Source organism: Chiloscyllium punctatum, chromosome 31 (assembly GCF_047496795.1).
Source record: "Chiloscyllium punctatum isolate Juve2018m chromosome 31, sChiPun1.3, whole genome shotgun sequence".
NCBI classification, from domain to species: domain Eukaryota; kingdom Metazoa; phylum Chordata; class Chondrichthyes; order Orectolobiformes; family Hemiscylliidae; genus Chiloscyllium; species Chiloscyllium punctatum.
In genome coordinates this window covers 73643926-73670656 of record NC_092769.1, presented here as the reverse complement: position 1 = coordinate 73670656, position 26731 = coordinate 73643926, and the positions used below count along the sequence as shown (strand labels likewise).

The window sequence follows — 26731 nt, the reverse complement described above, 5'->3', positions numbered from 1 at the left end:
GGAGCTTCGAAATCGACGTTTCGGGCAAAAGCCCTTCATCAGGAATAAAGCTGATGAAGGGCTTTTGCCAGAAACGTCGATTTCGAAGCTACTTGGATGCTGCCTGAACTGCTGTGCTCTTCCAGCACCACTAATCCAGAAACTGGTTCTTCAGGGCAGATTCCAAGAGTGTCCAAATGTCAAGCTGACTGTTGTGGAATCATATAATACAAAGGAGACCACTTCTGTACCATACTCTCTCTCTCTCTCCATGTGTTAAATGATAGGATAGGGTGGAATGCGGGGAAACTGGCTAGCTGAGTGACTGTTAAAATGTGAGGATGTCAGAGCTCCAACCCAGGACCACTGCTACAGATGACTGGGCCTGTTGAATACTTCCAAGGAATCTACATCTGATCACAGCTTCCTCACCCTAAAAGGAAAGGGTTACACCCAACACTAGGTGCTCAAATAACACAGCAGCCTGAAGGGGTATCACAAAACCTTAAGCATAAAACATTGCACCACCTTCAGAGTCTGAGTGCCTCATTGATGTTCTCAGGGTGACCTGTCCTCACAGTGACCTGTTATCACGGTGGCCTGTCCTCACAGTGACCTGTCATCACGCTGATCTGTCCTCACGGCGACCTGACCACACAGTGACCTGTTCTCACGGTGACCTGTCATCACTGTTGGCCTGTCCTCACAGTGACCTGACCTCACGGTGACTTGTCATCACGCTGATCTGTCCTAAGGGTGACTGGTCCTCACGGTGCCTGTCATCACGGCGACCTGACCACACGGTGACCTCACGGTGACCTGTCATCACTGTGGCCTGTCCTCACGGTGACCTGTCTTCACAGTGACCTGACCTCACGGTGGCCTGTCCTCATGGTGAGCTGTCATCACGGTGACCTGTCATCACGGTGATCTGTCCTCAGGGTGACCTGTCATTACAGTGACCTGATCTCACGGTGACCTGTCCTCACAGTGACCTGACCTCACGGTGGCCTGTCCTCATGGTGAGCTGTCATCACGGTGACCTGTCATCACGGTGATCTGTCCTCAGGGTGACCTGTCATTACAGTGACCTGATCTCACGGTGACCTGTCCTCACAGTGACCTGACCTCACGGTGGCCTGTCCTCATGGTGAGCTGTCATCACGGTGACCTGTCCTCACAGTGACCTGACCTCACGGTGACCTGTCCTCAGGGTGACCTGTCATTACAGTGACCTGACCTCACGGTGACCTGTCATCATGGTGACGACCTCACGGTGACCTGTCCTCACAGTGACCTGACCTCACGGTAACCTGTCATCACAGTGACCTGACCTCACGGTGGCCTGTCCTCAGGGTGACCTGTCATTACAGTGACCTGACCTCACGGTGGCCTGTCCTCATGGTGAGCTGTCATCACGGTGATCTGTCCTCAGGGTGACCTGTCATTACAGTGACCTGATCTCACGGTGACCTGTCCTCACAGTGACCTGACCTCACGGTGGCCTGTCCTCATGGTGAGCTGTCATCACGGTGACCTGTCCTCACAGTGACCTGACCTCACGGTGACCTGTCCTCAGGGTGACCTGTCATTACAGTGACCTGACCTCACGGTGACCTGTCATCATGGTGACGACCTCACGGTGACCTGTCCTCACAGTGACCTGACCTCACGGTAACCTGTCATCACAGTGACCTGACCTCACAGTGGCCTGTCCTCAGGGTGACCTGTCATTACAGTGACCTGACCTCACGGTGGCCTGTCCTCATGGTGAGCTGTCATCACGGTGACCTGTCCTCACAGTGACCTGACCTCACGGTGACCTGTCCTCAGGGTGACCTGTCATTACAGTGACCTGACCTCACGGTGACCTGTCATCATGGTGACGACCTCACGGTGACCTGTCCTCACAGTGACCTGACCTCACGGTAACCTGTCATCACAGTGGCCTGACCTCACCGTGACCTGACCTCAGGGTGACCTGTCCTCAGTGACCTGACCTCACAGTGGTCTGACCTCATGGTGACCTGTCCTCACAGTGACCTGCCCTCACGGTGACCTGACCTCATGGTGACCTGTCCTCACGCTGACTTATCCTTATGGAGTACGTCACAGGATATGCCACTTGCTGAAGACTTCCATGTTAATCAGCTTCTCACAGTTGCAGTGTCAAGTGAGCTTTACTCTGTATCCGCCCTGTGCTGTCCCTATCCTGGGAGTGTTTATTGGGATCAGTGTAGAGGGAGCTTTACTCTGTATCCGCTCTGTGCTGTCCCTGTCCTGGGAGTGTTTATTGGGATCAGTGTAGAGGGAGCTTTACTCTGTATCCGCTCTGTGCTGTCCCTATCCTGGGAGTGTTCATTGGGATCAGTGTAGAGGAGCTTTACTCTGTATCCGCCCTGTGCTGTCCCTATCCTGGGAGTGTTTATTGGGATCAGTGTAGAGGAGCTTTACTCTGTATCCGCCCTGTGCTGTCCCTGTCCTGGGAGTGTTTTTTGGGATCAGTGTAGAGGGAGCTTTACTCTATCTGCCCTGTGTTGTCCCTGTCCTGGGAGTGTTTAGTGGGATCAGTGTAGATCAAGTTTGACTTTCATTTTAAAAGTGCAGAGATGCTTTTCTCTGTACCTAACCTCATGTTGTCCCCATCCTGGGAATACTCGATGATCTGTCACCTTTGCTCTGTATTTAACCCCAGGTTGTATGTCCAGGGAATATTTGACCTGCCAATTTAAAAGAAGCTTTGGATTCCCTTTAAACATAAACTCTTATTTCCAGAAGCTGTTTATAGAGTCATACAATAGGAAACAGGCCCTTTGACCCAACTTATCCATGCTGACTGGGTGTCCTAAACTAAACTAGTCCCATTTGCATGTGTTTACCCATATCCTTATAATTCTTTCTTACTAATGTACCTATCCAAATGCCTTTTGACTGTTGTAATTGTACCTGCCTCCACCACTTCCTTTGGTAGCTCTTTCCATATATGCATCCTCCTCTGTAAAATGTTGCCCCTCAGGTCCCTTTTAAATCTTTCCCTCCAACCTTAAACCTATGCTCTCTAACTTTGAACTCACCTACTCTGGGGAAAAGTCCTTGGCTATTCACTCTATCCATGTCCTTCATGATTTTATAAACCTCTATAAGGTCACCCTTCAGCCTTCTAAACTCTATTGAAAAACATCCCAGCCTCTCCTTATAACTCAAGCCTTCAAGTCACAGCAACATCCTTGTATATCTTCTTTGCACCTTTTAATAACATCCTTCCTAGAGGAGGGTGACCAAAATTGTACGCAGTGCTCCAAATGTGGTCTTACTAATGTACAGTCCCAACACAATAGCCCAACTCCTGTACTCAGTGCCCTTACCAATGAAGGTGAGCGTACCAAATGCAGTCTTCACCACTCCGTCTACCCGTGACACCACTTTCATTGAGCTATATACCTGAACCCTTAGGTCTCTCTGTTCAACAACACTGTAATTAACTGTGTAAGTCCTCCCTAGTTTGTTGCACCAAACTGCCACACCTTGCATTTATCTGCATTTTATTCTGTCTGCCATTCTTCAGCCCACTGGCCCAGTTGGTCAAGATCCTGTTGTACTCTGAGATGACCTTCTTCACGGTCCATCATACCACCAATCTTGGTGTCATCTGCAAACTTACTAACCACGCCTCCTATCTTGTCATCCAAACCGTTTGTGGAAATGAGGAAAACCAGTGGACCCTGCGGCATGGTGCTGGTCACAGGGCTCCAGTATGAAAAGCAACCCTCTACCATCACCTTCATGCGCCTAGCGTCAAGCCAATTTTGTAACCAATTCTCAAGCTGTCCCTGGATTCCACGTGATCTAACATTTCTAACCTTGTCGAAGGCTTTGCTAAAACCGGTGCAGTCAGTGAATGATTATAGGATCTGTCGGCTGCAACTGCAGAGGACCTCTCTTTCGACACTTCCTTTCAAAGCTCACCAACGGCTTCAAAGGAAGAAGCAGTTGCATTTCTGTAGTGCCTTTCACACCTCAAAGCCATGGTCATTGAAGTATTTTGAAGGTGTGGCCAATATCGTCGTTACAGGAAATGATCTGTACCAGTCAGTTCCCACAAACAAGGATGTGATAAACAGTCAGTTAATGTATTCCTTTCGTACGTTCTGATCAGAAGTCATTGACCTGAAATTTTAATTCTGCTTTCTCTCTCTCACCGTCCTGAATGCTGTGTATTTCCAGTGTTTTCTGCTTAGTTTCAGATTTCCAGCTTTTGTATTATTTTGCTTTTATTTTAGTCCTGTTGTTTGAGCGATGAATGTTGGCCTGAACTGCAAGGGGATTACACTGGTTTCCTTAAAGTTGGCATCTTGAGAGAGTGGGGAAGGGCCTCTGTTTAATGTCTCATCTGATGTTACTTCCAGCATGGTAGCACTGGTCTGGACGTCAGTGCTCCAGACTCTGGAGTGGGTGAGAGCGACGTTTGGGTGAAAGTGTGCATTGTCCTTTGCAACACCAAAATCCCAGGGTGGTTAACAATTCACACAGAAATACTAAAGCAGTCCATCGCATTCTGGCACTGTACCCTATGGTTCTGAGATGATCATTCTGATATTTTGTTAGTCTCTACACCAATCTGAACACTATATCAAGGAACCAAAAGTCTGGCTCCTACACCAGTGAACATCCTGGCTGTTTCTCCCTACACCAACTCGCTTGGTCTCGACTTGAGTCAGAAGGTTGTGATTTCAAGCCACACTCCAGAGACTTGACAATGATACCAATACCAATTATGCAAACTGTTTAAACATGATTACTATGGAAGTGCCTCACTGTCGGAGGGGTAGTGCTGAGGGAGTGGGCACTGTCGGAGGGTGAGTGCTGAGGGAGTGGGCACTGTCGGAGGGTCAGTACTGAGGGAGTGGGCACCGTTAGAGGGTCAGTGCTGAGGGAGTGCCGCACTGTCAGAGGGTCAGTGCTGAGGGAGTGGGCACTGTCGGAGGGTCAGTGCTGAGGGAGTGGGCACTGTCGGAGGGTCAGTGCTGAGGGAGTGGGCACTGTCGGAGGGTCAGTGCTGAGGGGGTGGGCACTGTCGGAGGGTCAGTGCTGAGGGAGTGGGCACTGTCAGAGGGTCAGTGCTGAGGGAGTGCCACACTGTCAGAGGGTCAGTGTTGAGGGAGTGGGCACTGTCGGAGGGTCAGCGCTGAGGGAGTGGGCACTGTCGGAGGGTCAGTGCTGAGGGAGTGGGCACTGTCGGAGGGTTAGTGCTGAGGGAGTGGGCACTGTCGGAGGGTCAGTGCTGAGGGAGTGGGCACTGTCGGAGGGTCAGTGCTGAGGGAGTGGGCACTGTCGGAGGGTCAGTGCTGAGGGAGTGGGCACTGTCGGAGGGTCAGTGCTGAGGGAGTGGGCACTGTCGGAGGGGTAGTGCTGAGGGAGTGGGCACTGTCGGAGGGTCAGTGCTGAGGGAGTGGGCACTGTCGGAGGGTCAGTGCTGAGGGAGTGGGCACTGTCGGAGGGTCAGTGCTGAGGGAGTGGGCACTGTCGGAGGGTCAGTGCTGAGGGAGCGCCGCACTGTCGGAGGGTCAGTGCTGAGGGAGTGGGCACTGTCAGAAAGTCAGTGCAGAGGGAGTGGGCACTGTCGGAGGGTCAGTGCTGAGGGAGTGGGCACTGTCGGAGGGTCAGTGCTGAGGGAGTGGGCACTGTCGGAGGGTCAGTGCTGAGGGAGTGGGTACTGTCGGAGGGTCAGTGCTGAGGGAGAGGGCACTGTCGGAGGGTCAGTGCTGAGGGAGTGGGCACTGTCGGAGGGTCAGTGCTGAGGGAGTGCTGCACTGTCAGGTCAGTGCTGAGGGAGTGGACACTGTCAGAGGGTCAGTGCTGAGGGAGTGGGCACTGTCAGAGGGTCAGTGCTGAGGGAGCGCCGCACTGTCGGAGGGTCAGTGCTGAGGCAGTCCTGCACTGTCGGAGGGTCAGTGTTGAGGGAGTGCTGCACTGTCAGAGGGTCCGTGCTGAGGGAGTGGGCACTGTCAGAGGGTCAGTGCTGAGGGAGCGCCGCACTATCGGAGGGTCAGTGCTGAGGGAGCGCCGCACTGTCGGAGGGTCAGTGCTGAGGGAGTGCCGCACTGTCGGAGGGTCAGTGCTGAGGGAGTCCTGCACTGTCGGAGGGTCAGTGCTGAGGTAGCGCTGCACTGTCGGAGGGTCAGTGCTGAGGGAGTGCGCACTGTTGGAGGGTCAGTACTGAGGGAGTCCTGCACTGTCGGAGGGTCAGTGCTGAGGGAGTGCTGTACTGTCAGAGGGTCAGTGCTGAGGGAGCACCACACTGTCAGAGGGTCAATGCTGAGGGAGCACTGCACTGTTGGAGGGTCAATGCTGAGGGAATGCTACACCATCAGAGGGTCAGTGCTGAGGGAGTGTTGCACTGTCAGAGGGTCAGCGCAGAGGGAGCAGGCAATGTCGGAAGGTCAGCGCTGAGGGAGCAGGCACTGTCGGAGTGTCAGCGCAGAGGGAGCGCCGTACTGTCGGAGGGTCAGCGCTGAGGGAGCAGACACTATCAGGGTCAGTGCTGAAGGGAGCATCACTGTGTGAAAGGGTCAGTACTGAGGGAACGCCACACTGTCGGAGAGCCAACACTCACAGCAATATCGTTGAAAGATTCAAGGGTCTAGGACATTATGACCTTTCTGTTTGTGAGAGGTTGCCTTCCTCAAATTAGCTGCTGCCTTCCCTACAGTATGACACACAATTGGCTGCAAGATTTTTTGGTGGTCAAACCTGCTGTGATTGTGTGTGTGTTACTCACTCTACCTTATGAGCTTAAATTTCCCTCCTCTTTCACACTCGCTTCATCACAAGTTCCCTATTACCTGCTGAATGTGGATGCTAGCGTTTTTGTGACTCATGCATAAAGACTCCCGAATCGCTCTGTGCTTTGGCTTTCTGCAGTCTTTCACCATTTAAATTATGTTGAAACTCCCCCTGCTCCCCCCCCTTCACTCCTCTTCCATTGGTCTCCTGGCCTCTTCCCCTATACAGGGCTCAGAATGAGACCGGATTTAGCTTTGATGCACCCCCATGTTTGAAAGTACTCGACAGGCAGGAGCAGAAGGCATAAGAGTGAAGCCACAGCCTGTACGGACTGAACTTCCCCAAGTGCTCAGACCCTTCAGAGGGGTAATGGCATATCAGTCATTTCTCGCTTCCGAAGATTCACCCTGTTTTGTAAGACGTTCACTCTGTTTGAGAGAGACAGTCACAGACACTTCGGATACACAAACTGTACCTGCCCAACCACATGAATATTGCGGGCTGGGAATCCGTCAGTAAACACTTCGCCTCCTGTCTCCCCAAAGCCTGCCCTCCACCCAGGAGTGCGATGGAATATTCCCTGAGTCCCAGCCCTTCCTACAACACTCAAGGAGCAGGAGGAAGCAGGGCCTGCCTGACTTGGCACCACATCCGCAAACACTCCCCTCCCTCCACCATCGACGATGAGTGGGAGCAGTGTGTGGACCATCTACAAGATGCGCTGCAGAAATTCTCCCAAGGCTCCTTCACACTCACAACCCCGTCATGGAAAAGACAAGAGCAGCAGATGCATGGGAACACCACCCCCATAAGACCATAAGACATAGGAGTGGAAGTAAGGCCATTCGGCCCATTGAGTCCACTCCGCCATTCAATCATGGCTGATGCGCATTTCAGCTCCACTTACCAGCATTCTCCCCGTAGCCCTTAATTCCTCTAGACAACAAGAACCTATCAATCTCGGCCTTGAAGACATTTAGCGTCCCGGCTTCCACTGCACTCCGTGGCAATGAATTCCACAGGCCCACCACTCTCTGGCTGAAGAAATGTCTCCGCATTTCTGTTCTGAAATGACCCCCTCTAATTCTAAGGCTGTGTCCACGGGTCCTTGTCTCCTCACCTAACGGAAACAATTTCCTAGCATCCACCCTTTCCAAGCCATGTATTATCTTGTACGTCTCTATTAAGTCTCCCCTTAATCTTCTAAACTCCAACGAATACAATCCCAGGATCCTCAGCCGTTCCTCATATGCTAGACCTGTCATTCCAGGCATCATCCGTGTGAATCTCCGCTGGACACGTTCCAGTGCCAGTATGTCCTTCCTGAGGTGTGGGGACCAAAACTGGACACAGTACTCCAAATGGGGCCTAACCAGAGCTTTATAAAGTCTTAGTAGTACATCTCTGCTTTTATATTCCAACCCTCTTGAGATAAGAGACAACATAGACCCCCCTGCAAGGTCTATCCTTCTTTGGGAAATATTTTATCATTCCTTCATTGTCACTGGGTAAAAATCCTGGAACTCCTTCATTAACGGCACTGGGTGGGTGTCCCTACAGCGCAGAGGCTGCGGCGGTTCTGGAAGGTAGCTCACCATGACCTTCTCAGGGGACAAGAAGGGATGGACAATATATGCTGGCCTCACCATATACTGTGAATGAAGTTTACAAATCATGGGCCTGGTTACCGGGGTGGAAAAGAGATTGTATCCCCGTTTGGCCAACTCCCAGAGACGAGTGTCCAGTTTGTAGGCACCACCTTGGAGACATGAGCTCAAAATGTCAGATTGACACTCCCAAAGCTGGGGTCGAGGGGGAGTAGCAGTATCCAAGATGTCATGCTTTCAGTCCCAGAACTGTTAGAGTGCCAGGGAATCCCATCATGGCTCTGCAAATGAGCATCTTGATTGAGAGCCATAGTCCTGCCCTTCCTCCCTAATTCGGCCTCTTGTTCCGATTGAACTAACCACCTGGAATGATTGGACCTGGCTCTACCACACTTTACGACAGAGCAATCCTCACTGGGACCACTCACTGTGTGATGAGGGTTCTCTTTTACCCCACTCAACTCATGTTTGTTTCTTTTACAAACCACTTTAGATCTGTGCCCTCTTGTTCCCATTTTGTTTCCAAGTGGGAACAGTTGTTCCCTGTCTACTCTGCCCCAGCCTCGCTCAGTTTTTTGAAAACTTCACTTGAAACTCCTCAGGTTCCTTCTGTCTGAAGAGAACCATCCCAGGTTCTTCAATCTATCCCCCGATCTCTGAAGTTTCTCAATCCCGGAATCCTTCTTTCCAATGTACACGATACTCCAGCTGAGGTCTAACCAGCGTCCCATACTGGTTCAGCACCAGCTCCTCACTCTTGTACTCTCTTCCTGAAGCCTGGAATTGTGATTGCACTCTCCAGCTAATCTGTGGAGTTGCCTTGAAGATGCGGAGTCACAAGTAGACAGGGCAGTGCCTTCATTGGTCAGTGCGTTGAATATAGGAGTTGGGGGGTCACATTGCGGCTGTACAGAACATCGGTGAAGCCACTGCATTCAGTTCTGGTGTCCCTGCTATAGGACAGATGTTGTGAAACTTGAAAGGGTTCAGGAAAGATTTACAAGGATGTTGCCAGGGTTGGAGGATTTGAGCCACTGGGAGAGGCTGAATAGGCTGGGGCTGTTTTCCCTGGAGCGTCGGAGGCTGAGGGGTGATCTCATAGAGGTTTGTAAAATCATGAGGGGCTTGGGTGGGGTGAATGGGCAAGTTTTGTTCTCCAGGGTGTGGGAGTCCAAAACTATAGCAGGATGTTATTAAACTGGAAAGAGTGTAGAAGAAATTTACAAGGATGTTGCCAGGATTCAAGGGTCTGAGTTATAGGGAGAGGTTGGACAAGCTAGAACATTTTTCTTTAGAGCGTGGGAGACTGAGGGGGAATCTTATAGAAGTGTATAAGATCATGAGAGGCACGGACAGGGTGAATACACTCAGTCTTTTTCCCAGGGTTGGGGAATTGAGGACTGAAGGGCATCAGTTTAAGGTGAGAGGGGAAAGAATAAAAGGGAACCTGAGGGCCAACTTTTTTTACACAGAGGGGGGAACGCATATTGAATGAGCTGCCAACAGAAGTGGTTGAGGCGGGTACATTAACAACAATTAAAAGGCATTTGGACAAATACATGGACAGGAAAGGGTTAGAAGGATAAGGGGCTATAGCAGGGAAATGGGGGTTAGCGTGGATGGACGTTTTGGTCAGCATGGACCAGTTTGGGTGGAAGGGTCTGTGTCCGTGCTGTAGGACTCTATGACTCTAGAGGGCATAGGTTTAGGGTGAGAGGGGAAAGATTTAAAAGGGACCTAAGGGGCAACTTTTTCACACAGAGGGTGGTATGTGTATGGAATGAGCTGCCAGAGGAAGTGGTGGAGGCTGGTACAATTCAGAAGGCATCTAGATGGGTAAATGAATAGGAAGGGTGTAGAGGCATATGGACCAAATGCTGGCAAATGGAACTAGATTAATGTAGGATATCTGACCAGCATGGACGAAGGGTCTGTTTCCCTGCTGTACGGTTCCACGTTTTTTGTGAATGACCGACCAAACCAGGCCAGTGTACCCTCTCAGACACAAAAACAGAAATGGCTGGAAAAGCTCCGCAGGTCTGGCAGCATCTATGGAGAGAAAGCAGGGTTAATGTTTCGCGTCTGGTGACCCCCTTCCTCAGAACTGAGTACACCCTCTCTGCAAATTGCAGAGCAAGATTGGATGGGAGATCTCAGCAAAGTCCAGGGACCAATAATTATCCCTGAATCAAAAGCTGACTTGCTGTGTACCAATGACCTACAATTTCAGAAAGGAAGGAAGTTTTCTCTGTCTCTCTCTCTCTTTCTCCAGTGAAAGCAGACAGGTTCTGCACAATACTGTGCCTGAATGCAGTTCAATCCCTGGCTATTGGGCTAAGGGAGGCAGATTGAGTCCCGAGTCTGTGGATGTAATGCCAAACAGCAGCGGGTAGGAAGGAGTTAAGTTGAGTGAAGGCGGTGACAGTGCACAGAGAGAGAGAGAAAGGGAGGTGGGCGAGAATGAGGGAGAGGCTGTTTCTGAGCAGGCCACTGAGAGTGACTGTATCCAGTGGAAATATAGGAGCTGTCAGACTTGTGTGAGTGCAGTGGGCGTTTGACTGGTTATCCTGCACCTCCGCTGGGGAATGCCTTTGGGATTTTTCCCGGAATCTCCCTCGACCATGTTTTTGGGGAAAGCAAGGAAGTGAACAAGAGAAGGAGAGAGAGAGAGCAGTCAATTCTCTGTTTCTCCCTCTGTGACTGCCACTGGGAGAAGGGGACATGGACTGTGTAACCCAGAGCCTCGGCTGAAGGAGCACTTTGCAAAGCCCCCAGCCTCTTCCCCAGTTTCCACCCCCACCCCAGCCTGGGATCCGAATGATCTTTGTGAAGATGGATGTAACTTCAACCCTGACAATCCTGCACTGGCTACTCGCACTGTCCCTTCGCTGGTCCTCTGCCAAGGTAAGGATTGACAAATGAGACTGGATGCTCTGAGGGGGGCTTTAGTGGGAATTTCAGAAAGTTTGGACGGTGATGGGAAGGGTCCTTTTATTCTCTCCAGCCTGTTTGCCTCTTCCACCAGAAAGCCGCAGAAGTTTTCCCAACTTTGTATCAGCTCAGAGACTAGCCTCTCTCACAAGATCACTTCAATGCAGCCTCCTGTCTCTCTCTCTCCCCCCCTTCATCCTATGCTGCTGACATTAGGAGGATATCAGCTGGTACTCTCTGAGCTGCCCCAACTGGGTTCGCCTGCCTGCAGAGAGGAACCCTTCCCCTCCCCAGTACTGAAGTAAGACAAGAGCCAAAACAAAGCAGACAGATTGGTGTTAGTGAGTGGTACAGTGTGAATGACCTGTCTGTGACTGGGACAGTGTCTGTATGTGTGACCCTGAGTCTCTGTGACTGTGTCATTGCATCTGTATAACTGTATCTCTGACTGTCACTGTGTGTGTCTCTAACTGTCACTGAGTGACCCTGTGTCTGTCTGTGACTGTCTATAACTGTGTCTGTCTGTGCCTGTCATTGTGTCTGTGCCTGTGTGTCTGTCTGTACCTGTTATTGTGTCTGCCTGTGACCGTGACTGTTGCTCTGTGTGACCCTGGGTATTTGTGGTTGTGTATGTGACTGTGTGCACGCACCAGACTTTATGTGCGCAAATGAGGCTGTATCCCTGTAACACAATCTGACCCTGTAAATGCTGCACTGTTAAGTCCTGAGTCTAGTTCTGGGATCTTGAGTGTCTCTGTATCTGTCGCTCTCTGCCTCTGTGTGTGTGTCTCTCTCTCTCTCTCTCTCTCTCTCTGTCTCTGGGACCTATCGGTTCTGGTGTCTGTGCTGACATCTTCAGAGGAGTTGGTTTCAGCTGAGGGGGCAGCTGTTTCTGAGACGCTTGGAGGAGTGATTCCCTTTCGAAAGAGGTGGATGAATTGAAGATGGGGCGTGGGGAGTGTGTGGAGACTGACAGCAGAACCCCTCTGTCCCCTGTCCTTTGAGACTGTAGTGAGTAGGAATGGGGGGGGAGAGGGAGTTTTAACCCTCTTTCTGTCTCTGCATGTTTCTCACAATCAGATTTCTAATAGAATGGATTTAGCTGAGTGAAAAGTGCTCAAGAATCCCATTGTGGTCCCGGGCTGAGTAGGCGAGGCTCCCCTTTTCGATCGTGGGGACTACAGAGTGGAAGGAAGGTGGGGTGTGGGTAAATTGATTGATTAATGCTAAACGGAGCGATCAGAGCTGCAGGGTGAGCTGCATTTCAAAGCAGGCTTGTGTGTAGAGCAGCAGCAGAGAGAGAGGCTTTCCTGGGCACTAACCAACTGAGTTCCCAAGTCAGTGCCCTGCCTGTCCCAGAGATTAATATCAGCAGCAACCTCCCCCCCACCCCGCCGCCTCACCTCCTAGCCAGGCTGTGAAAATTGTGCATTTGCTTAGCGCCTTTCTCCTCTTCTCCAGACCCCCCCCCCCCCAACAGGGCCGAGGGAAGCCTCCTTTCCTGTTTGCGCACAGCAAGCTCCCAGAAACGAGCAGAGCTCGATGAGGTTTGGTTGGGGTCTGGTTACCGGTCGCCCCTTGCCCCCTCTTTGAGAAGTGCCCGGCTGGTCAGACGGTTCAAGTGGAAGGTGGCATCGCCCCTCTGTCGCCACCAGCAGTGCCCGTCAGGTCTCTGGGAGGGGGACATCTCTGACCCTTGGACCTGTGAATAGATGTGAGAGGGAGAGTTTGGGTGGACTGCAGCTGACAGTTCGGTGCCCACGGGGGGTGACTCTGCCCTCCAGTTGTACCCCTGGGGTTCTGTCCTAGACTAGGTCAGGCTGCATCATCAGAACCGGGGCCAAACCTGAGCCTGATTCTGTCCGACACCAGTCACCAGTACTAGCCGATGTAACTCCCAGGTAGCTGATAGTCCATTTGTAACCGACTCCAAATCCCTCAATTAGGTTACAGTCTGTAACTCATTCCAAGGGATCTGTTATTCTGTATATAAACCACCCCGAACCCCTTGATTAGATTCCAGTCTGTAACTCACTCCCGGGATATCTGTTATTCTGTATATAAATCACCCCGAACCCCTCGATCAGATTCCAGTCTGTAACTCACCCCCGGGTACCTGTTATTCTGTATGTAACCCACCCCGAACCCCTTGATTAGATTCCAGTCTGTAACTCACTCCCGGGATATCTGTTATTCTGTATATAAATCACCCCGAACCCCTTGATTAGATTCCAGTCTGTAACTCACTCCCGGGATATCTATTATTCTGTATATAAACCACCCCGAACCCCTCGATTAGATTCCAGTCTGTAACTCACTCCTGGGTATCTGTTATTCTGTATATAAACCACCCCGAACCCCTCGATTAGATTCCAGTCTGTAACTCCCTCCCGGGTATCTGTTATTCTGTGTATAAACCACCCCGAACCCCTCGATTAGATTCCAGTCTGTAACTCGCCCCCGGCTATCTGTTATTCTGTATATAAACCCCACTTTGAACCCCTCAATTAGATTCCAGTCTGTAACTCGCCCCCGGGTATCTGTTATTCTGTGTATAAACCACCCTGAACCCCTGGATTAGATTCCAGTCTGTAACTCCCTCCCAGGTATCTGTTATTCTGTATATAAACCACCCTGAACCCCTCGATTAGATTCCAGTCTGTAACTCCCTCCCGGGGTATCTGTTATTCTGTATATAAACCACCCCGAACCCCTCGATCAGATTCCAGTCTGTAACTCACTCCCGGGTATCTGTTATTCTGTATAAAAACCACCCCGAACCCCTCGATCAGATTCCAGTCTGTAACTCACTCCCAGGTATCTGTTATTCTGTATATAAACCCCACCCCGAACCCCTCGATCAGATTCCAGTCTGTAACTCCCTCCCGGGTATCTGTTATTCTGTATATAAACCACCCCGAACCCCTCGATCAGATTCCAGTCTGTAACTCACTCCCGGGGTATCTGTTATTCTGTATAAAAACCACCCCGAACCCCTCGATCAGATTCCAGTCTGTAACTCACTCCCGGGTATCTGTTATTCTGTATATAAACCACCCCAAACCCCTTGATTAGATTCAATCTGTAACTCGCTCCCACGGGTCCGTTATTCTGTATATAACCCCATTCCAAACTGCTCGATTAGATTCGAGTCTTTAATTCACTCCCGATATCCATTATTCTGTATATAACCCCATTCCGAACCACTCGATTAGATTCCAGTTTTTAACTCACTCTCAGGTATTTGTTAGTCCATTTATAACCCACCCCAAACCCATCAATTAGATTCCAGTCTGTGAGTCCCCCCAGATATCTGTTATTCTGTGTGTAAAACACCCCTGCCAAACCTCTCAATGAGATTGCAGTCTGGAAGTCACTCCTGTGTATCTGTTAGACTCTGTGAAGTGGCACTGTGTTTCAGTGTGTTCAGGTTCAGTTGATGTTATTGTGGTTTGGAATCAGAGTGGGTGATATGGTATACTATTCTCCTGAACCTGGGACCAGATACCCAGAGCAAGGCATGGTGGAGCTTGGGAAAGTGAGGCATGTTGCTGGGTTGTTCTCTCTGTCTCTGTGTCTTCCTCACTGCACCCTCAGCTGCCAATTCCCTAGTGCCCTAACTTCCCATCTCTGTGTGTGCCTCACTGGCAGACTCTACTGTCACTGTTCAACTGAAGCAGTCCATGAAGGCACTGCCTGACTGATACATGCAACCTACTCCCTCCCTCCCTCTCTCTTTCTCTCTCTCTTTCACTCCCTCACACACTCTCACATGCACTGATTCTCACTGGGGTAGGGGCAAACACACACTCTCACTCTCTGATTTTCAGCACAATAAGTAAGATGGAGCTTTCCATTCGGTTTAAAACAATAGAGGGAGCTTTACTCTGTATCTAACAGTGTACAGGAGCTTTACTCTGTATCTAACAGTGTACAGGGAGCTTTACTCTGTATCTAACAGTGTAGAGGGAGCTTTACTCTGTATCTAACAGTGTAGAGGGAGCTTTACTCTGTATCTAACAGTGTACAGGGAGCTTTACTCTGTATCTAACAGTGTAGAGGAAGCTTTACTCTGTATCTAACAGTGTACAGAGAGCTTTACTCTGTATCTAACAGTGTACAGGGAGCTTTACTCTGTATCTAACAGTGTACAGAGAGCTTTACTCTGTATCTAACAGTGTAGAGGGAGCTTTACTCTGTATCTAACAGTGTAGAGGGAGCTTTACTCTGTATCTAACAGTGTAGAGGGAGCTTTACTCTGTATCTAACCCCGTGCTGTCCCTGTCCTGGGAGTGTTTGATGGGGGTCAGTGTAGAGGAAGCTTTACTCTGTATCTAACAGTGTAGAGGGAGCTTTACTCTGTATCTAACCCCGTGCTGTCCCTGTCCTGGGAGTGTTTGATGGGGGTCAGTGTAGAGGGAGCTTTACTCTGTATCTAACCCCGTGCTGTCCCTGTCCTGGAGAGTGTTTGATGGGGGGACAGTGTAGAGGAAGCTTTACTCTGTATCTAACCCCGTGCTGTCCCTATCCTGGGGAGTGTTTGATGGGGGGACAGTGTAGAGGGAGCTTTACTCTGTATCTAACCCAGTGCTGTCCCTGTCCCTGGGAGTGTTTGATGGGGGACAGTGTAGAGAGAGCTTTACTCTGTATCTAACCCCATGCTGTCCCTGTCCTGGGAGTGTTTGAAAGGGGGACAGTGTAGAGGGAGCTTTACTCTGTATCTAACCCAGTGCTGTCCCTGTCCCTGGGAGTGTTTGATGGGGGACAGTGTAGAGAGAGCTTTACTCTGTATCTAACCCCATGCTGTCCCTGTCCTGGGAGTGTTTGAAAGGGGACAGTGTAGAGGGAGCTTTACTCTGTATCTAACCCCGTGCTGTCCCTGTCCTGAGGAGGGTTCGATGGGGGCCAGTGTAGAGGGAGCTTTACTCTGTATCTAACCCCGTGCTGTCCCTGTCCTGGGGAGGGTTCGATGGGGGACAGTGTAGAGGGAGCTTTACTTTGTATCTAACCCCGTGCTGCCCCTGTCCCTGGGAAGTGTTTGATGGGGATAGTGTAGAGGGAGCTTTACTCTGTATCTAATCCCGTGCTGCCCCTGTCCCTGGGGAGTGTTTGATGGGGGACAGTGTAGAGGGAGCTTTACTCTGTATCTAACCCCGTGCTGCCCCTGTCCCTGGGGAGTGTTTGATGGGGGACAGTGTAGAGGGAGCTTTACTCTGTATCTAACCCCGTGCTGCCCCTGTCCCTGGGGAGTGTTTGATGGGAGACAGTGTAGAGGGAGCTTTACTCTGTATCTAACCCCGTGCTGTCCCTGTCCTGGGGAGGGTTCAATGGGGGACAGTGTAGAGGGAGCTTTACTCTGTATCTAACCCCGTGCTGTCCCTGTCCTGGGGAGTGTTTGATGGGGGACAGTGTAGAGGGAGCTTTACTCTGTATCTAACCCCGTGCTGCCCCTGTCCTGGGGAGTGTTTGATGGGGGACAGTGTAGAGGGAGCTTTACTTTGTATCTAACCCCGTGCTGTCCCTGTCCTGGGAGTGTTTGATGGGGGACAGTGTAGAGAGAGCTTTACTCTGTATCTAAGCCCGTGCTGTCCCTGTCCTGGGAGTCTTTGATGGGGACAGTGTAGAGGGAGCTTTACTCTGTATCTAAGCCCGTGCTGTCCCTGTCCTGGGAGTCTTTGATGGGGACAGTGTAGAGGGAGCTTTCCTCTGTATCTAACCCTGTTCTGGGAGCTTTAATTTCAAAGAGTAGAGAGTTGTCTTTAATGAACCTGACGATAACATTTCTGCACACTGGTCTCACATTGATCTTGAGGTGATTGGACAGTGCCATACTGGAAGCCACCACAGAGGTGTGAGATGATACAGGTCGGCACTCCTTTCTCTGCTTTAGACATCCTGATAAGAGATGCTCCGAATCCCTCCCTGGAATTGCCGCTTCTGCAGCTTTCATGGTCTTGGGGAGAGATGTCCTGAAGTCGATGGGGACGCTGCACTGTAACATTTCCTCTGGCCTCCCGCTCACCCACCACCCCGTTTGGAGTCAGGAGCATGTTTTATGACCCAGGGCCTGACTCCAGGTGATGCTGGCCTGGGATAAGACACTAGTGTCAGAGCATCTGTCCTTTCTGTGGATATGTGCAAGTGTCGCTACTGATGAATCCTGGAAGGATCAGAGGCATCTCCGTGTCTCTGATAAGGACAGGAGGGTTGGACATTGCTCTGACTCCACCCCATGGTCTTTAACTGAAATATTAATTGTCCCAGTACATCTCTCAGCAGATGCATCTAAGATCTGTGGTTGGGAGGGGCTGTGGGTGCGTGCCCCACTCTGTGGGACCTGCTGCCTGGAACCTGTGATTTTCTGCCTCCAAAGGAATGTGTTTTTACATCTCTCTCTCACACACACACTCTTTCTTTCTGTCTCTCACTCTCACTCTCTCTCTCTCTCTCTCTCACACACTCTTTCTCTCTGTCTCTCACTCTCACTCACTCACTCACACTCACTCTCTCTCTCACTCACTCTCACTCTCTCTCTCACTCTATCACTCTCTCTCATTCTCACTCTCTCACTCTACATCTCTCTCTCTCATTCTCTCTCTCTCTCTCACTCACTCACTCTCTCTTTCTCATGCAACTGCTAATGCACTTGTTGCTGACCGCGCTGCTGCCCAAGTGTTTCCCGGTTTTTATTCCAGACCCCATTTTGTCAAGAGAGCTTCATTAAAGTGTGAAGGGTCTGCAGGAAGGGCACAGGGGGTGTGAGTGCAGTCTGCAACTTGGGACCAGTGGCTGATGGTTGAGGGCCCAGCTATCTGTGGTGCACTATCACCATCTGCTGGTGTACAGTGCAACTGCAGCTGCAACAGAAATGACTGAGGGACAGCACGATTCCCCCTCACATCTCGTCCCTCCCTACCCTCACTCACCAAGTGAAGGTTTTGCAGACAAGGGAGCACCCATCCGGCAGTGTGACCACACCTGACAATAAGTCATTCAATTTATCACTGATCTGTGCCCAGGTTATGTTTCTGCAGCCAGCTGAAAGGGTAGAGACAGACTTGGTACAATGTAACATCTGCAAGACAGCCTCACCGACAGTGCAGCACTCCTTCAGTACTGACCCTCCGACAGTGCGGCACTCTCTCAGCACTGACCCTCCGACAGTGCGGTGCTCCCTCGGCGTTGACCCTCCGACAGTGCGGTGCTCCCTCGGCGTTGACCCTCCGACAGTGCGGTGCTCCCTCGGCGTTGACCCTCCGACAGTGCGGTGCTCCCTCAGCACTGACCCTCCGACAGTGCGGTGCTCTCTCGGCGTTGACCCTCTGACAGTGCGGTGCTCTCTCGGCACTGACCCTCCGACAGTGCGGTGCTCTCTCGGCGTTGACCCTCCGACAGTGCGGTGCTCCCTCGGCGTTGACCCTCCGACAGTGCGGTGCTCCCTCAGTACTGACCCTCCGACAGTGCGGCACTCCCTCGGCGTTGACCCTCCGACAGTGCGGTGCTCCCTCAGTACTGACCCTCCGACAGTGCGGTGACCTGGAGATTACCTTTACACCTGAATAATTGATGGCCATTCAGCCCTGACACTCTCATTAAGACCCAGCCTCGAACGTACATTTCGGGTGGTGGGGGTGAGAGTCCCTGTTTCCACTCCACTTGTGAAGACCTGCTGCTGGCATTGTTCCAGAAGGTTCCGGCTCGGACTGAAGGGTCCTGCCCGTTGATCTGGCCTCTGTCTGATCTTCCCTTAATCAGGGACAGTGGTGTCTCTCACTGCCAACCCACTTGACTCCTTGAACTCCTCACTTTGGTCATCTCTGACACTCGAGGGAGTGTGAGCCCAGTCTCTGTGGGCCTTTGAACCCTGGGCTAATCAAGCTGTACCCTGTGTGAGGGAGGCACCTACAGGGGGCAGAACTGAGCACTCTCCCTCCAGGGGGAGTCCGGACAGCCCGAGCTCATTGTGGGAGAGATGGCTTGAACAGGGATAGTCTGCCTCAAGGGGCAGAAGGGGCTGTGTCTGGTCCCTTGCCCAGTTGTTAATGATGGAATGAATGCTATGGTCTGTGTGCAGATTTGCCCCCGTCCCTAGTTGCCCCCCCTAGAGTAGGTGGGGGTGAGCGGCCATCTTGAATCGCTGCAGTCCGTGTGCTGTGGGTAGACCCTGAGGGAGGGAATTCCAGGATTCTGACCCGGCGACACTGAAGGAACAGCCGATAGATTTCCCTGTTGGGATGAGGAGCAGCTCCAAGGGGAACCCGTACTGTGGTAATCAGCTGTTTGAGCTCTACACACTGATTCCTAATCAGAGTCTTCCCTCTTTCAGACTCCACGTTACCCACTGCAGACACAGCAGCAATCAGACCAAGGTAGGTACTGACCTGTCTCTCTTAATATTCACCATGTGGTCTCCCAGTTATCTCCCTCTACACTGTCCCCCCCCCCCATCAAACACTCCCAGGACAGGGACAGCATGGGGTAAGATACAGAGTAAAGCTCCCCCAACACTGTCCCCCATCAAACACTCCCAGGGACAGGGACAGCACAGGGTTAGATACAGAGTAAAGCTTCCTCTACACTGTCCCCCATCAAACACTCCCCAGGACAGGGACAGCATGGGGTAAGATACAGAGTAAAGCTCCCCCAACACTGTCCCCCATCAAACACTCCCAGGGACAGGGACAGCACAGGGTTAGATACAGAGTAAAGCTTCCTCTACACTGTCCCCCATCAAACACTCCCCAGGACAGGGACAGCATGGGGTAAGATACAGAGTAAAGCTCCCCCAACACTGTCCCCCATCAAACACTCCCAGGGACAGGGACAGCACAGGGTTAGATACAGAGTAAAGCTTCCTCTACACTGTCCCCCATCAAACACTCCCAGGACAGGGACAGCACAGGGTTAGATACAGAGTAAAGCTTCCTCTACACTGTCCCCCATCAAACACTCCCCAGGACAGGGACAGCACGGGGTTAGATACAGAGTAAAGCTCCCTCTACACTGTCCCCCATCAAACACTCCCCAGGACAGGGACAGCACGGGGTTAGATACAGAGTAAAGCTCCCTCTACACTGTCCCCCATCAAACACTCCCCAGGACAGGGACAGCACTGGGTTAGATACAGAGTAAAGCTTCCTCTACACTGTCCCCATCAAACACTCCCCAGGACAGGGACAGCACGGGGTTAGATACAGAGTAAAGCTCCCTCTACACTGTCCCCCCCATCAAACACTCCCCAGGACAGGGACAGCACGGGGTTAGATACAGAGTAAAGCTCCCTCTACACTGTCACCCCATCAAACACTCCCCAGGACAGGGACAGCACGGGGTTAGATACAGAGTAAAGCTCCCTCTACACTGCCCCCCATCAAACACTCCCAAGGACAGTATCTAAGTCTGATTTTGGGGTTTGGGGGAGATGGGGTCTGGGGGGTGGGGGTGTGTTCCGATATCAAATGACCGATTCCCGGGGTGTCTGTGCCTGGGAAGTCGGGATGTCTCGTGCATCCTGAGAATGACTGGCCCGGCCCATCAGTATCTGATATGACTGGCCTGTCCTGTCCTCCTGAGTACAGAGTTGGGTGGATTGGGTCCAGGAAGGGGGTGTGTAGGGAATGGGCCAGTGTGTGAGCTGGTTTCTCGCTGTCTTCTCCCTTAGTGATGAGCTGGATGGATGTGTACTGGTATTCCGTCTGTCAAACCCGTGAGACTCTCATCGCCATCAGTGGGGAATATCCCAACGAGGTCGAGTATATCTTTGTGCCTTCGTGTGTCCTGCTCACCCGATGCTCTGGTTGCTGTAACGATGAGAAGCTGCAGTGTGTCCCCACAGTCACTGAAACCATCCTCCTGCAGGTACGGCCCACTGTCTAAATGGAGCTTCCTCTCGGGGGGGGCCAGGCACTATGGTCAGTCCCCTCCCAATAGTGCAGCGCTAACCCTCCGACAGTGCCCACTCCCTCAGTACTGACCCTCCGACAGTGCCCACTCCCTCAGTACTGACCCTCCGACAGTGCCCGCTCGCTCAGCAGTGACCCTCCGACAGTGCCCACTCCCTCAGTACTGACCCTCCGATGGTGCGGCACACCCTCAGCACTGACCCTCTGACAGTGCAGCACTCCCTCAGCACTGACCCTCCGACAGTGCCCACTCCCTCAGCACTGACCCTCTGACAGTGCCCACTCCCTCAGCACTGACCCTCCGACAGTGCAGCACTCCCCCAGTACTGACCCTCCGACAGTGCCCACTCCCTCAGCACTGACCCTCTGACAGTGCCCACTCCCTCAGCACTGACCCTCCGACAGTGCGGCACACCCTCAGCACTGACCCTCCGACAGTGCAGCACTCCCTCAGCACTGACCCTCCGACAGTGCCCACTCCTTCAGCACTGACCCTCTGACAGTGCCCACTCCCTCAGCACTGACCCTCCGACAGTGCGGCACTCCCTCAGCACTGACCCTCCGACAGTACCCATTCCTTCAGCACTGACCCTCTGACAGTGCCCACTCCCTCAGCACTGACCCTCCGACAGTGCCCATTCCCTCAGCACTGAACCTCCAACAGTGCGGCACTCCCTCAGCACTGACCCTCCGATGGTGCGGCACACCCTCAGCACTGACCCTCTGACAGTGCATCACTCCCTCAGCACTGACCATCCGACAGTGCCCACTCCTTCAGCACTGACCCTCTGACAGTGCCCACTCCCTCAGCACTGACCCTCCGACAGTACGGCACTCCCTCAGCACTGACCCTCTGACAGTGCCCACTCCCTCAGCACTGACCCTCTGACAGTGCCCACTCCCTCAGCACTGAACCTCCAACAGTGCGGCACTCCCTCAGCACTGACCCTCCAACAGTGCCCACACCCTCAGCACTGACCCTCTGACAGTGCAGCACACCCTCAGCGCTGACCCTCCGACAGTGCCCATTCCTTCAGCACTGACCCTCTGACAGTGCCCACTCCCACAGCACTGACCCTCCGACAGTGCGGCACTCCCTCAGCACTGACCCTCCGACAGTGCGGCACTCCCTCAGCACTGACCCTCCGACAGTGCCCATTCCTTCAGCACTGACCCTCTGACAGTGCCCGCTCCCTCTGACAGTGCCCGCTCCCTCAGCACTGACCCTCTGACTGTGCCCACTCCCTCAGCACTGACCCTCTGACAGTGCCCACTCCCTCAGCACTGACCCTCCGACAGTGCCCACACCCTCAGCACTGACCCTCTGACAGTGCGGCGCTCCCTCAGCACTGACCCTCCGACAGTGCGGCACTCCCTCAGCACTGACCCTCCGACAGTGCGGCACTCCCTCAGCACTGACCCTCCGACAGTGCGGCACTCCCTCAGCACTGACCCTCCGACAGTGCGGCACTCCCTGAGCACTTACCCTCCGACAGTGCGGCACTCCCTCAGCACTGACCCTCCGACAGTGCGGCGCTCCCTCAGCACTGACCCTCCGACAGTGCGGTGCTCCCTCAGCACTCACCCTCAGACAGTGCGGCGCTCCCTCAGCACTGACCCTCCGACTGTGCCCACACCCTCAGCACTGACCCTCTGACAGTGCTGCACTCCCTCAGTGCTGACCCTCCGACAGTGCGGCACTCCCTCAGCGCTGACCTTCCGACAGTGCCCACTCCCTGAGCACTGACCCTCCGACAGTGCGGCGCTCCCTCAGCACTGACCCTCCGACAGTGCGGCGCTCCCTCAGCACTGACCCTCTGACAGTGCCCACTCCCTCAGCACTGACCCTCCGACAGTGCGGCGCTCCCTCAGCACTGACCCTCTGACAGTGCCCACTCCCTCAGCACTGACCCTCCGACAGTGCGGCACTCCTTCAGCACTGACCCTCCGACAGTGCGGCGCTCCCTCAGCACTGACCCTCTGACAGTGCTGCACTCCCTCAGCACTGACCCTCCGACAGTGCGGCACTCCCTTAGCACTGACCCTCTGACAGTGCCCACTCCCTCAGCACTGACCCTCCGACAGTGCCCACTCCCTCAGCACTGACCCTCCGACAGTGCCCACTCCCTCAGCACTGACCCTCCGACAGTGCGGCGCTCCCTCAGCACTGACCCTCCGACAGTGCGGCGCTCCCTCAGCACTGACCCTCCGACAGTGCGGCGCTCCCTCAGCACTGACCCTCCGACAGTGCGGCGCTCCCTCAGCACTGACCCTCCGACAGTGCGGCGCTCCCTCAGCACTGACCCTCCGACAGTGCGGCGCTCCCTCAGCACTGACCCTCCGACAGTGCGGCGCTCCCTCAGCACTGACCCTCCGACAGTGCGGCGCTCCCTCAGCACTGACCCTCCGACAGTGCGGCGCTCCCTCAGCACTGACCCTCTGACAGTGCTGCACTCCCTCAGCACTGACCCTCCAACAGTGCGGCGCTCCCTCAGCACTGACCCTCCGACAGTGCGGCGCTCCCTCAGCACTGACCCTCCGACATTGCGGCGCTCCCTCAGCACTGACCCTCCGACATTGCGGCGCTCCCTCAGCACTGACCCTCCGACAGTGCGGCGCTCCCTCAGCACTGACCCTCTGACAGTGCGGCGCTCCCTCGGGACAGACAATCCGACAAACAAGGTTTGGTAACGCCCTGTGTTACTGAGTAGACCCTTCGAGACAGACGCTGTATTTGTCTGTCATGAGAGGGGGAGCATCACAGTCTGTGTCGAACATCTCTCCCAGTCCCTCAACTCCCTGACGCTGTAATCCCTATCCCTCATCAGTCCATTTCCTTGTAATCCCAGTCCCTCATCTATCCGTGTCACTCTAATCCCTATCACTCGTCTATCCCTGTCCCTGTAATCTGTATCCCTGGTCTATCCCTGTTTCTGTAATCCCTATCCCGAGTCAATCTCTGTCCCTGTAATCCCTGTCCCTGGTCTATCCCTGTCCCTGTAATCCCTGTCCCTGGTCTATCCGTGTCTCTGTAATCCCTGTCCCTGGTCTATCCCTGTCCCTGTAATCCCTGTCCCTGGTCTATCCGTGTCCCTGTATTCCCTGTCCCTGGTCTATCCTGTCCCTGTAATCCCTGTCCCTGGTCTGTGTCTCTGTAATCCCTGTCCCTCGTCTATCCCTGTCCCTGTAATCCCTATCCTTCGTCTATCCCTGTCACTGTAATCCCTGTCCCTCATCTGTCCCTGTCTCTGTAATCCCTGTCCCTCGTCTATCCGTCTCTGTAATCCCTGTCCCTCATCTATCCGTGTCTCTGTAATCCCTGTCCCTCATCTGTCCCTGTCCCTGTAATCCCTGTCCCTCGTCTATCCGTGTCTCTGTAATCCCTGTCCCTCATCTGTCCCTGTCACTGTAATCCCTGTCCCTCATCTATCCGTGTCTCTGTAATCCCTGTCCCTCATCTGTCCCTGTCACTGTAATCCCTGTCCCTCGTCTATCCGTCTCTGTAATCCCTGTCCCTCATCTATCCGTGTCTCTGTAATCCCTGTCCCTCATCTGTCCCTGTCCCTGTAATCCCTGTCCCTCGTCTATCCCTGTCTCTGTAATCCCTGTCCCTCATCTGTCCCTGTCTCTGTAATCCCTGTCCCTCATCTGTTCCTGTCCCTGTAATCCCTGTCCCTCATCTGTCCCTGTCCCTGTAATCCCTGTCCCTCATCTGTCCCTGTCACTGTAATCCCTGTCCCTCGTCTATCCCTGTCTCTGTAATCCCTGTCTCTGTAATCCCTGTCCCTCATCTATCCGTGTCTCTGTAATCCCTGTCCCTCATCTGTCCCTGTCCCTGTAATCCCTGTCCCTCATCTGTCCCTGTCCCTGTAATCCCTGTCCCTCGTCTGTCCCTGTCCCTGTAATCCCTGTCCCTCGTCTATCCCTGTCTCTGTAATCCCTGTCCCTCATCTGTCCCTGTCTCTGTAATCCCTGTCCCTCGTCTGTCCCTGTCTCTGTAATCCCTTTCCCTCGTCTGTCCCTGTCCCTGTAATCCCTGTCCCTCGTCTGTCCCTGTCTCTGTAATCCCTTTCCCTCATCTGTCCCTGTCACTGTAATCCCTGTCCCTCGTCTATCCGTCTCTGTAATCCCTGTCCCTCATCTATCCGTGTCTCTGTAATCCCTGTCCCTCATCTGTCCCTGTCCCTGTAATCCCTGTCCCTCGTCTATCCCTGTCTCTGTAATCCCTGTCCCTCATCTGTCCCTGTCTCTGTAATCCCTGTCCCTCATCTGTCCCTGTCCCTGTAATCTCTGTCCCTCATCTGTCCCTGTCCCTGTAATCCCTGTCCCTCATCTGTCCCTGTCACTGTAATCCCTGTCCCTCGTCTATCCCTGTCTCTGTAATCCCTGTCTCTGTAATCCCTGTCCCTCATCTATCCGTGTCTCTGTAATCCCTGTCCCTCATCTGTCCCTGTCCCTGTAATCCCTGTCCCTCATCTGTCCCTGTCCCTGTAATCCCTGTCCCTCGTCTGTCCCTGTCCCTGTAATCCCTGTCCCTCGTCTATCCCTGTCTCTGTAATCCCTGTCCCTCATCTGTCCCTGTCTCTGTAATCCCTGTCCCTCGTCTGTCCCTGTCTCTGTAATCCCTTTCCCTCGTCTGTCCCTGTCCCTGTAATCCCTGTCCCTCGTCTATCCCTGTCTCTGTAATCCCTGTCCTCGTCTGTCCCTGTCCCTGTAATCCCTGTCCCTCGTCTATCCCTGTCCCTGTAATCCCTGTCCCTGGTCTATCCGTGTCTCTGTAATCCCTGTCCCTCGTCTATCCCTGTCCCTGTAATCCCTGTCCCTCGTCTATCCCTGTCTCTGTAATCCCTGTCCTCGTCTGTCCCTGTCCCTGTAATCCCTATCCCTCGTCTATCCCTGTCTCTATAATCCTTGTCCCTCATCAATCCCTGTCCCTGTAATCCCTGTCCCTCATCTATCCGTCTCTGTAATCACTGTCCCTCGTCTGTCCCTGTCCCTGTAATCCCTGTCCCTCGTCTATCCCTGTCCCTGTAATCCCTGTCCCTCGTCTATCCCTGTCCCTGTAATCCCTGTCCCTCATCTGTCCCTGTCTCTGTAATCCCTGTCCCTCGTCTATCCCTGTCCCTGTAATCCCTGTCCCTCATCTATCCGTCTCTGTAATCCCTGTCCCTCGTCTATCCCTGTCACTGTAATCCCTGTCCCTGTCTCTGTAATCCCTGTCCCTCGTCTATCCCTGTCTCTGTAATCCCTGTCCCTCATCTGTCCCTGTCCCTGTAATCCCTGTCCCTCGTCTGTCCCTGTCCCTGTAATCCCTGTCCCTCGTCTATCCCTGTCCCTGGTCTATCCCTGTCCCATGTCTATCCCTGTCTCTGTAATCCCTGTCCCTCGTCTATCCTTGTCTCTGTAATCCCTGTCCCTGGTCTATCCCTGTCCCTGGTCTATCCCTGTCCCACGTCAATCCGTCTCTCTGTAATCCCTGTCCCTCGACAATCCCTGTCCCTCGTCTATCCCTATCCCTAGTCTATCCCT

The 26731-nt window shown here is 53.0% G+C and overlaps 1 protein-coding gene across 3 annotated transcripts in view; it reads left to right on the top strand.

Annotated features, from left to right (window-relative positions):
• The first annotated feature begins 57 nt into the window (after positions 1–57).
• Positions 58–26731, top strand: part of LOC140457090 (vascular endothelial growth factor A-like) — a 38363-nt gene continuing 11689 nt past the window's right edge. For 2 of the 3 annotated variants that reach the window (XM_072551067.1, XM_072551066.1), the window contains exons 1-3: positions 59–11273; positions 19627–19669; positions 20962–21158. In XM_072551067.1, coding sequence (XP_072407168.1) covers positions 11187–11273; positions 19627–19669; positions 20962–21158 — 327 coding nt within the window. In that variant the 5' untranslated portion in view covers positions 59–11186. Of the gene's footprint in view, positions 11274–19626; positions 19670–20961; positions 21159–26731 lie in introns of all 3 variants that reach the window. The other variant, XM_072551068.1, reaches the window with a different exon arrangement.